The sequence below is a fragment of the Chanodichthys erythropterus genome, chromosome 24 (genome assembly GCF_024489055.1).
Source record: "Chanodichthys erythropterus isolate Z2021 chromosome 24, ASM2448905v1, whole genome shotgun sequence".
NCBI classification, from domain to species: domain Eukaryota; kingdom Metazoa; phylum Chordata; class Actinopteri; order Cypriniformes; family Xenocyprididae; genus Chanodichthys; species Chanodichthys erythropterus.
The window spans coordinates 14,107,423-14,119,919 of record NC_090244.1 but is presented as its reverse complement, the minus strand read 5'-3'; the positions used below and the strand labels follow the sequence as shown (position 1 = coordinate 14,119,919).

The window sequence follows — 12,497 nt, the reverse complement described above, 5'->3', positions numbered from 1 at the left end:
CCATATAGGTTATCAGCCATTATTAGAGTTTTTTTTTTAATTTATCAGTATCGGTTTATATTGGATATTTAATTGTTCATGCTCATTTCCTCTATTTTTACATTTAAATTACATTGCCATCATCTCACACTCATCTTTAAAAACACAAACAATTTATTAATACTGTTAAATGTAATTTTTAGCAAATCTCAAAATTAATATCCAATTTTCATATTGTACATTATAATGTTGTGATGTCTAAATTCAGTTTATTAATTTATTAGTTTTTAGTGTTTTATTTTGAATTTATTTAGACAAAAGTGTATATCATTCTAATATCGACCATTAATTGGTTATTGTCACCATGCCTGTCACCTTCTGCACTACATCTCCCAGAATCCTTCCTGGTCCACCACCTGCACATATTCCACAATCATCACCAGCTGTCTTCAATCACCTCATCACCCCAGCACCAGATATAAGGACACTCCACATACACACGCTGTCTGGTCTTGTCGATAGCTAAGACTGATTTCACTTGGATCATGACTTACCTGAAGTATACTTACTAGTGATGCAAAGTCTGATTCCTTTCCGCAAACTGGTTCTTTCGGACAGTTCGGCTCAATGAACTTTCCTAAAAACTGTGCACCTACAGCACACATTACAGGCATTAATCCACAAATGCATATGTTCTTAATGTCTAAAGTATATAGAACGAGTAAAGCAGTCTTATCAACTCCTTGTTAATGGTCCTTATAAACTCCATGATTTAACATCAGCATGCACAAACCATATAGTAAACCATATATACAAATATTTCCAGTACATTTTACCTGTTATTATAGAAGCTTACATTGCGCAGTGTCAGCAACTCACTTATCAGGATCCTTGGTAATCAACTGCAAACTTTGACAGTTTGTTGAACTGGTTCATTCGGTTCTTTTTGAGTCGGACATGCTACTTCGGCTGTGCATCTTGCCTCATCAACCCGGAACTAAAGTTTGATTCAGTTCGATTTTGTGAACTGGCTCAACTGGTTACTTCCTGAGAACCAGCTTAAAAGAATTTGTTCAAGAATCGAACATCACTTATACTTACCTCTTTGTCCTGCTCCTCATTCCCATCTCCTTTTCAATTTCCATGTTCCTGTTCCTCCTCGTTCTCCAGTTTCCACACGGACAACCTGACAAGTGTGTGCGTGGAACCTCACCTGCAATTTCCCTGTCTGCATTCACCATCATTGCTGCCTGTTGCTTTCACTCTGCCAACTTCGTCTATTTGTCTATAAAGAATTTGACTTTTTCTACTCACCTATCTCTCCAACCTGTGTTTCCCTGACAGAAGACCAGACCTCAACCTTATTGCAGCATGAGCATGCTTCTCTGCTCGATTGATATGTTGTACTCCCTCAATCAAAATGGCCGTCCAAGTGAGAGGTATGCTGAGGATTTCCTGGAGCTGGCTTCTACAGTCCACCCGGATGATGATATGCTCATGGAGATGTTTCATGAAGGTTCGGACTAACCTTTTCTTTTCCAAGATGCCTTGAGATGTGAATAACTGTACATTAGAGCAATGCATTCTCTACACCCTTCTGCTCAGCAGGGCCACCCCTGAAAGACCTCTTATTCTTTCTGTAATCCCAGAGTCCAATCCAGAGTCAGCTCCAGTTCAAGCTAAATCAGAGTACACTCCAGTCCAATCCAATCTAGAGCCTTCACCAGTTCAACTCAATCCAAAGTCTGCTACAGTCCAAACCAATTCAGAATCCACTCCTGAGTTTGCTCCAATTCATGAGTCTGCCCAGAAGTTTACTCAAGTCCATGAGTCCACTTCAGACTGAATTCTAATACATGAGTCTGCTCACGAGCCTGCTCCAGTGTCGGCTCCAGTGTCGGCTCCAGCCCCTGAGTCCGCTCCAGTGTCAGCTCCAGCCCCTGAGTCCCAGAGCTCAGCCCAGTACCTGCGCAATCCCCAGAGTCGAGTCCAGAGGTCACAATGCTATTGTTTATGGCACTAGCTATTGGGTGTTTTTGGGCAGCACACATTACTCTGATGTTTCCTATGAAAATTGGTGGGTGGGTGTGACTTACCTGGTCAAGGCTGAAGTGGCCATTCTTGTTTCCCATGCTTTTTGGTCCCTTGTCTCGGCCACAGAGGCCAGCCTACTCTCCTGTTCTCCCTGCTTCTACGTTGCAGTCATGGTGACCATCACAAGCATCCTCGTCATGCCCATGGCAGCCATTAGAAACTCCTCCCGTCTCCTGTGTTCTGGCCACAGCGGCCATTAGAAACTTCCATGCTCCTATCTCCTGTACATGGCCATGGAGGCCGTCCCAGAGTGGCCTGCTCTCCCTGACACGGCCATGGAGGCAGTCCCATAGTTGTCCACTCTCCCTGAAATGGCCATGGCGGCCATCCCCAAGACGCCTGTCCCTGCACTGCCGGCACCTCCGTGGCTTCCTGAGCTACTGGCACCTCCCTGGTTTCCGGGGTGCTGGTACCATCCTGGAGGCTCCTTGTCCTGCCTATATTTTACCTGTCTGTCACCTGCCTCCATTTCAGGATGCCTCCCCCTCCCTCCCCAGTTGGATTCTGTTTGAAGCAATGTCGCACCTTCCGGGAGGGGGGAGCACTGTCAAGATCTTAGTCACCATGCCTGTCACCTTCTGCACTACATCTCCTAGAATCCTTCCTGGTCCACCACCTGCACACATTCTACAGTCATCACCAGCTGTCTTCAATCACCTCATCAGCCCAGCACCAGATATAAGGACACTCCACATACACTGTCTGGTCTCGTTGATTGCTAAGACTACTATTGCTTTGATCAAGACTTAAGCCGAGTTCAGACTGCACGATTTTAGCCCCGATTTTGGCTCGCCGACAGGTTTTGAGAAATCGCCGACAAATGCCCGAAATCACAGGCAAATCGGTGCTCGTTCACGTGAGTGACAATCACGCAGTGTGAATGAGCAAAGACGAGATCACAGAGAATCGCCGATGAGTCGCCGACACCCGTGAGATATTTGGCATGCTAAATATCTGGACCTGTCGGCGATTCAAAATCCTGCAGTGTGAAAAGTGTTCTGACTGAAAACTACATCAGCGATGACCAACAGCCAATGAGAGAGCAAAATACAGAGCAGTGGGGATTTTGGGGAGGAGTTATAGACCACAATATCAGCAAGCATGGCTTTGTTTCAGATAAACATTACAATTCTATCAAACAGAAACAAAGCACAAACATTTGCTTGACCATCCGCAACTGCAGCACATTGAAAAGTTATTTATTTACCTCCAACTCTCGTTGCAGAACACACAATCCACAGTCTCCCCAACCATTTCCTTATTTTTCTTTTCTTTTTCTTGTTTTCGCTGCAAATCAGCGCACAGGCAATTCGTATTGCAAGCTTCTTGCGGGCTACTGTTTTTAATAATAATAATAATAATAATAACTCCGGTCTTGCACACGTGATATCGCATTGTTTCCTTTTCACATCTCGTGTGTGTTTGGTTGTGAAACGTAGTTTGCGTGCCAGACAGAGTTGTTAGCGATTCTTCCTATTGTAAAGTCATGCAGTGTGAAACCTTCTGTCACCGATCCATCGTGCAGTTTGAACACAGCAGCGACTGAATGCTGGCCAAGATAGTCATGCAGTGTGAAAAGAACAATGACCCGACTACTTTGAAAATCGTGCAGTCTGAACTCGGCTTTACCTGATGCATTCACCATCATTGCTGCCTGTTGCTTTCACTCTGCCAACTTCGTCTATTTGTCAATAAAGGTCTATATCTCTCCAGCCTGTGATTCCCTGACAGGCTGTAATATGAAAATTATTAGCTTATCAATTCAATTCATTTTTTAAAAAATCTTTTGCAGTAAAAGAGCTCAAAATGTCCTCCCCAGTTCAAGAAGAATGGTATTATAAGAATGCCATACATTGGCGAAAATAACTCGAATTCATGCATTATTGTGACGTCATCCAGTTGCATCAAAACATGACCACCTAATTTTACATATGACGCCTGTTGGGTGATGAGAAACCATTAATCAGAATAATGATGTAATAAATAAGGAAGCAAGAGAGATGTTTTTATTCCTAAACACTAGAAAAACTAAAATGAGCCTTGAGCTTTTCCTGCTGATCTTTACATTCCTCCAAAGGATCGGAACGTTTGAAACAGGAGACTGAAGTCTATTTTTAACAGGAGCCCAATCACATACATTTTCAGATTTATGAATATGTCAGTATAGAAAATGTATGTGGAGTATTTAAAGGTACAATTTGTGATATTTTTTTCCGCTAGAGGTCGCTAGAAGCCTATTCAAAACAAAGGCGTAGTTTGATGACGCCAAGTTTTAGAGCGGAAACTTGGGACACGTGGTCTCCATCTCAATGGACGGTGCAAAAGAATAGGGATTGGAGTCTGGAAGAACTCATGTTCGTGGATGCGATTATTAACGTTACTGTAGTATGAAGCAGAGCAGGACCAAGTGTTGCGGGAGCTGAACGAGGAGCTGGAGCGATTGATCAACACACGCCTCACGAGCAGCGGGACTTTTATTATGACACAGCCGCCGGCGCCGCTTCCGCTTTTCCGGTCATGAGTTTACGGGAGCTGTCCTTGTCGACAGAACCAGCGGCAGATGGTAAACAATAATTATGTTCCATAAATAAGTAACACAATCCACCATAAAATGTGCAAGAAGTAAATAAGGAACTGCTTGAAGCAAGCTAGTGGTTTGCTGGACGCTAGACACTACTTCCGCATTTGTCCACGGCACTGTTGTCATGTGGTTTCTACGTCAGTAAAGGCGGTAACAAAGGTAACTGACGTCATTGACAGGCGACTGCACTGCCCCGTGTCACTGTTTAGAATGGGAATTTTCTCATGATTTACAAGAAGTTGAAAACATTAGATATTGTTAGTAATCAGCTGGACAAAATATATAACACTAGCCTAGTGGTTTTTGGATATTTTACTGCAAAAATTTTACATATTGTACCTTTAATCAGACTATATTTGAGCGAATATTAGTGGAACTCTTGCATTCTTTCCTTTTACCTGATAATCTTGAAAGCTAAAGTGATTGTAACTTTTGTTATCTAAATGTTCAGGTTAAATCCTATGTTTTCCTATCAGTTCTAAGAAAGACTTTTACCTTTTAAAAAAATAAGAGGTTAAAGAATAACAACTTTAATGTGGTTAGATTAATTATATTGAAGTCAATTAAATTATTCACATCATCCTTTATCTAATTATAGCTCAATTTGCATGCAAAAGGGGGTGTTTTTTATGCAAAAAAAGGTTAAAATGATTTGATTTGTTTATAATTTCATAATGCTCCAAAATGATCACAAGTCTCTCTCGTAATTTCTACAAAAAGTTACATCAGGAATTTTTGCAAAGCAACATCAAAAACATCACAGAAAACAAATGAGTAGGTTTGCATAAAAAGGCATAAAAACACATGTACATTATCGAAAAAATGTGAAGTTAGTGACTATGGACTGAATTTCCAGTTTACCTCCTCTTTTGACAATGGATTTGAAATAAGTAAAGCAACTTTTCTTTCTTGTCAATAAACCCTGAGTTGCTATATTTAGAAACGGGCGAGAAAACAGATGCAATGTTCTCATCCCTTAAATTCCATCAGTGTTTTATAAGGTTGTGAGAACCAAAGCAGCAGGTTTGTCTGAGCCCTGACCCCGTTAGCTCCTGATTCCAGTCATCATCACCATAATATTATATAAAGGGGGGAGCTTACTATGAGAAACTCTACCTCAAGCAGCAAGATGAAGGGGTTACTGGTTCTAACTGCTCTTTTTGTGGTCGTGTTTGGCAAAGTGACTTTTGAGGGGTGAGTTCACAAATCCTGTGTCTCTAAATATACCTTACTTCATGCTTTCAAATTCCTGGTTAATAAACAAACATGTTTTAGCATATTGTCCTATGATATACTGACAGCTGAAACAAGCTGTGACTTCCATGTGCCATTTTTTTCAAAATAGGCCTACTCATTATTCTGAATACTGAAGCTAAAGAAACTGTATTAATGTTTCTAGAGACCAGGTTCTTCGGATTACTGCAAAAGATGGAGAGCAGATCTCGCTCCTGAAGGAACTTGATGAACCGATGCTCGGGGTAAGTGTTTGTGAAGCTCATAGATCTTTTCATCATTTCAGATTTGTTGGGATAAAAGTGACACTTGAACAGTTCTTAGATTTTGTAACTGTGATCACTGTGTAACTGTTTTTTTGGGGTTTTTTTTACATCAAATTGATATATATATATATATATATATATATATATATATATATATATTTTTGTTTGTTTTGTTTTCATTACTATTATATATAGGTTAATATTATACTCGTATTATAATACAAGTATTACCCTATATTTTCCTCTGTGATCAGCTGGACTTCTGGATGGAGCCCGTTCATGAGTCCCTGCCTGTGGATGTTCATGTCCCCTTTCACAGCCTCCAGGCTGTCAGGGCGTTCCTGGCGTACAATCAGATCCAGTACAATGTCATGATTGAGAATGTCCAGGTGGGACCATTTCAAAACTGTGTTAAAAAAAAAAAAAAAAAAAAAAAAAAAAAAAAAAAACACAACAATCAAACAAACAAACAAAAAAAAAAACATGAAAAAATTAAACGTTTGGTTATATTTACTTAACATAACACTATATTATTTATGGAGATGAAAATCCTTACTTATTTGCTGGATTTCTGTCACATAAGGATCTGGTGGATGAGGAGCAACTGCAGATGTTGAAATATCGCACCTTTCCAAGAAGTACAGATGATTTTGTCTACACCACCTATCATGACCTGAACTCTGTGAGTGGTGTAATTCTATAGCTTTATACGACACTGAAATTTCATCAGCCTTTTCAAAGAAACTATAATGTTTTTCCGTACTTTAAAATTGTTTGTAATTTTTTTTTAAGCCTAAGAACCTAATTTTACATACAACCATGCATTTGATCTTCACCATACTGTTTGCAGATTTACTCTTTCATTGACATGCTTGTGGCAGAAAACAGTAATCTGGTCAGCAAAATTGTGATTGGTCAGAGCTATGAGAGCCGCCCCTTGAACGTCCTGAAGGTAGGTCACGACTTACAATCAATAAGAGTCGTATGATATTCTTTATACTTATTTTACTATTAGGAAACTTTAAATGTTAGTCATTACATATGGCAGGATTTAATAGAGATGGATATTACTAAACCCAATTTGCATAATATTTATATGCCAGATTAATCCCAAATCAGTGTACTAATAATAATACTTTGGAAAATATCAAATCTCAAGTGAGTCCATGAAGTATGCATTGTTCATCATTTATCAGTGAATATTGCACACAAACTAGGATTATGCTACGATTCCAGTATAGTAATAAAGATTTTTAGGCTAATAATTTTAGCTAGACACTAATAAGGTGGTATCAACATGCAATTTTATTTTACTACCATACTACTTGCAGAAAAAAGCATGCTTTACAATTTCCAGTTTGGTGTATAATGTACATTTTTATTAAAGAATTGCAGCCTAAAGGCCTGTTCACACCAAGGATGATAACTATAAAGATAACGATAAAGATAGTTTAAAAATTGTACTCAATATTAAAGAACCACAGCTATAACGATAACAGCACAGGGAAACGATATAATTGGAATCACTTTCAAAGATTTTAATCAAGGATCAAAGGACTCCCCAGTCTCCACCTATGGTCTCTTTGCCCCACGGTAGACAGTTTCGCAGAGTACTTTACTACAGCACAGAACTGGATCCTCAGCTTCAGAAGCTATTCTGATACTTTCAGATATCAAGATAGCACCCATCCCAGACTGCGTTGAGAATCGCGTTCGAGGGGGTGGCTTACCAACCTACTGTCCTACCATTTGGACAGTCTCTGACACTGCACACTTTCACGAAGTGCATGGATGCAGCCCTCTCCCCTCTGAGACAGAAAGGAGTGTGCATCCTGAATTACCTTGATGACTGGCTTGTTCTAGCCCAGTCGGAGGCTGAGTTTAATACACACAGATCCTTGCTCCTTAGCCATTTGGAATGCCTGAGACTCAGGATCAGCTTAGCCAAGAGCTCACCGTCTTCCAGCCAGTGAATCGCCCTCCTAGGAGCAGTTCTCAACTCTGCCCAAATGAGGGCCAGGCTCATGCCAAAGCGTGCTCTGACAATTCAGTGGCTGACAGCATGATTCAAAGTAGGGGTTTCCCCCTCTCAGAACCTAATTTTACTGGGCCTGCTACACATGCAGCGCCTGCAGTACTGGCTGAAACCCCAGGTTACAGCCCATACTTGCCACTTAGGTCGTATTCACATCAAGGTGGACCATGGTTGCATTATAGCTCTGGCCCCTTGGAAGAACCCCAGTCAGTGCCAGACCAGCATGGACATGGGGATTGTCTCCAGGAGGAAGATGGTCAAGACAGATGCTTCCAACACGGGTTGGGGAGTTCTGTGCTGGGGCAGGCTGACTTCCGGCTCCTGGTTGAGCATGGAAAAGTGGCTACATATCAACTGCCTGGAAATGCTGGTGTTTTTTTTCTAGCCCTCAAAACCTTCGGACCAGACCTGATAGGGCACCACATTCGGACAACATGGTGGTCTTACATAAGGCGTCTGTAAAAACTAGTGAGACGCCTCCTCTTATGAGTACAGCGCAACCTGCGCTCACTGAGAGCAGTGCACGTGCCAGGGAAACTGAACCAGGGAGCAGACATGCTGTCCCAGGGAAATGTGTCCCCAGGGGAATGGATGCTCCATCCCCAGACGGTTCAAAGGATCTGGAGTATCTTCGGGAAGGCAGAGGTCGAACTCTTCGCCTCAGAAGACAACTTTCACTGCCAAATATTCTTCTTGAAGGACAGGGATGCATGCGCTAGGCTACACATGGCCCAGCCTCCCCCTTTACTAGCAGCAGCTCCATGGCCAATTCCCCCAAGGAAGGACCTCCTTTCCCAGGCGAAGGGAAAGATCTGGCACCCCCAACCCAAGTTGTGGGTCCTCTATGTATGGCCCCTCCACAGGAACTCACAGACCTCCCAACGAGAGTCCTAAACACTATTGGCTACGTGCCAAAGGTGCTCTCAACTCCATTCAGAGCACAGGTCATTACACTGGCAGCTCTTTGTGTGCTTCGGCTCCTGGTCACAAAGCAGAAATTATCCCACAGGATAATTGATACCATTGCATTGGCTTACACTTTGATGGGTCTGCAGTGCCCCATCGGTGTAAGAGCACACTCCACCAGAGGAATGGCCTCTTATTGGGCGTGGTCCAGCGGTGTATCCATTGGTGACATCAGTGTGACGACCTGTCCTCACTGTCCACCTTCACCAGGTTTTACAACTTGGACATTCCTGCACTACAAGCACGAGTCCTCTCTTTTTAGTTGGGCTTTGACCACTGAACGAGCGCAACCCACTAGTGCCTTCCCTTGTCGAGCAATCTCGTCACCCTTACTTAGCCCTACTGCCTTGAGGCCCTTATCTCAAAGTGTCTTAGGCTGGGGTCTTAGAATGTTTGTCGTTGTGCTATTATAGCATGGCGTGATTGGACTGTGTTCACATAGTGTTAAGCAACACAATATGAATAAACAGTTTGAAAGGGAATGTAATCGGTTACTAATGTAACCTGTTCCCTGAGATAACGGGAACAAGTATCGCATAGCTGGCCTTGCTATTATTGTACTTGACTAGGCCTTTGTTGCTTCAGTCAAGTTAATCTGAATCCTATGGCGATAGGAGTCTGTTATATACATGGATGCTCCACCCATTCTGGTGGGCTGCAGCGCTCCCGTTATCTCAGGGAACCAAGGTTACGTTATCGTTATAGTTACCATTCTTGGTGTAAACTGACCTTAAGTGATATAAATGTCAAGATAAATGAATATTTCTATTTTTTCATTATGATTAATACCCTGTCACTCAGTTCAGCACTGGAGCGAATCGTCCAGGTATTTGGATTGACACTGGCATCCACTCCAGAGAATGGATCACTCAGGCCAGCGGAATCTGGTTTGCCAAGAAGGTCTTTTGAAATTCTGAAATACAATCTACTACAGCATAATTGAGTCAAAGATTTATACCAGTGTATTTTTTTGTTGAGTAGATTGTGACCGACTACGGACGTGACCCCGTCCTCACCGACATCCTTAATAACTATGATATCTTCTTGGAGATCGTCACCAACCCTGATGGTTATGCCTACACCCACAGCAATGTGAGTTTGACGCTTGGAAGACATTACATGCAAATCCGGTTAAAAAGAACAACTATTTTAATGATATTTGCTCCTTTCTTGTGGAATCCAATTGTTTGGTTGGTTAAGGACCGCATGTGGCGTAAAACCAGAAAGCCAAACCCTGGATCCAGCTGTGTTGGAGTTGATCCCAACAGAAACTGGGAAACTGGCTTTGGTGGTGAGATGTAGCATTAAGTTTGGGATATTGGAGTTCTGATTGTTTTACATATTCAGATGATATATAATCTTTGTGCCGTTTTTCATCAATAGGTCCTGGTGCAAGCACCAACCCATGCTCTCAGACCTACCATGGACCCAGTGCTCATTCTGAGCCAGAGGTCAAGGCCATTGTGGACTTTGTGAAATCTCACAGCAACCTCAAGGCCTTTGTGTCCATCCACAGCTATTCCCAGATGCTCATGTATCCATATGGATTCACAGTGAATCCTGCCAAAGACCAGGCTGAACTGGTATGCTGCAGAAACATGCTAATTTTGATGATTTTAACATATATCAATTCAAATAAAATCTGTATTGTCCCTTCAGCATGAACTCGCCAGAACGGCCATCACTGAACTGAAGTCTTTGTATAACACTGCATATACATTTGGCAACATGATTACTACCATCTGTAAGAACATTTACAGTGAATCTAAAGCTCTTAACTTGTCAATATCATAATCTTATTGCTAACAATTTCTGTGCTCTCAGACCAAGCTGATGGAGTCACTGCAGACTGGACTTATGAACAGGGCATCAAGTACTCCTACACCTTTGAGCTGAGAGACACTGGTCGCTATGGTTTCCTCCTGCCTGCTGATCAGATCCTCCCCACTGCTGAAGAGACATGGCTGGCCCTGATGGCCATCATGGAGCACACCAAGAATAATCCATATTAAACATTCTACAATATTTTTGTGATAAGTCAAAGTGCATAAATATGTAAATGTAAAATGCACAAGGGATAATGTACAGTCAGTTGGTCATTATGGCAAAAAGGGGTTTATTTTGCAATAATGACTGTCAGATTATAGATTATCCATCTTATTACATTGCTTCTTGACAAATAAATAATGCAATGGACATGAAATATTGATTTGAGTTGAAAGGGTTTCATAATCTTACCTGTATTTTCTCTTGAAACTTCCACTAAGAAAAAAATAGTCCATTACAATTCAAAAGCAAGAAGACAAACACCACATTACAGTAATGTTAATATTAAATGTCCTCACAGTCTGGTGTCTTTTTCACTACAGTCACTGCATGATGGAATTAGGGTTGGTGGGTTTTGAGCGTTTTATTTACAGCTTTGCCAGGGACGACAACGAACATTAAGAAATACTAGGAATTACATTTTCACCAGTAAAAACGTGAATTTTCTTGATGTCAACAATGACATCACTCGCAGAAATCAAATTCCTGGTATCAAATATTAAATTTTAATGAGTAAAAACTATTATTCTTGATATCCAAAACTGCATTTTCACTAAATATCACAATAAGCTGCCATTCAAATTCAATTATACCAATGATTTCTTACTAGTTGAAGTGGCAGTTTCATCATTTTTTTACTAGTAAAAAAAAAAAAAAAAAAAAAAAAAAAAAATTCACAATCAAACCACAAAAACTACTATGTTCTGAATGAATCACACAAATCACAAAGTAAATCACCTTTTGGTGAATTGGTTGCCATTTTGAAGCCAAAATATGTAATTTGTGTGATTCGTACAGAACAGAGTAGTGACAACCAAATTATTGAGTAGTGACAACCGAATTATTGATGCTACTTTCAGTAGCAACTGTTGATATCAAGCTTGTGATATTTTTACTATACTGGAAATGTAATTCCTGATTTCAAAAATAGCCATAATTACTAGTAAAAAATCCATTCCTGATATCAAGAATCATCATTTTAACTGGTGAAAATTAAATTCTTGATTCAAATCCTGGGAATGATTAAAAGTCAAAACAGCTTGCTATAGTAGCGCCGGTTAGTTACAATAGGTCTGATATACAGTGTTGCAAGCCAAGGATGACATTAAGAAATCTTAGACCGCTGAATACCGCAACTGAAAAATAGTATGTTACAATGTACAAAATATACGGCTTGGCAACAAGACACACATTGCAACATTACAGTTATATTAATACTAAAGACATTTTACGAAATATTAGATTACTTTATTTTTTTTACACATTACGAAATATTAGATTACTTAATCAATAATTG

The 12,497-nt window shown here is 40.8% G+C and overlaps 1 protein-coding gene across 1 annotated transcript; it reads left to right on the top strand.

Annotated features, from left to right (window-relative positions):
* Positions 1–5,694: 5,694 nt before the first annotated feature.
* Positions 5,695–11,357, top strand: cpa1 (carboxypeptidase A1 (pancreatic)). The gene is made up of 11 exons (XM_067379108.1): positions 5,695–5,848; positions 6,054–6,132; positions 6,408–6,542; positions 6,737–6,835; positions 7,004–7,105; positions 9,956–10,054; positions 10,136–10,246; positions 10,355–10,445; positions 10,538–10,737; positions 10,814–10,898; positions 10,979–11,357. Exons 1-11 carry the CDS (start codon positions 5,757–5,759, stop codon positions 11,164–11,166), a joined length of 1,281 nt encoding a protein of 426 aa, XP_067235209.1. The 5' UTR covers positions 5,695–5,756; the 3' UTR covers positions 11,167–11,357.
* The last annotated feature ends 1,140 nt before the right edge of the window (positions 11,358–12,497 follow it).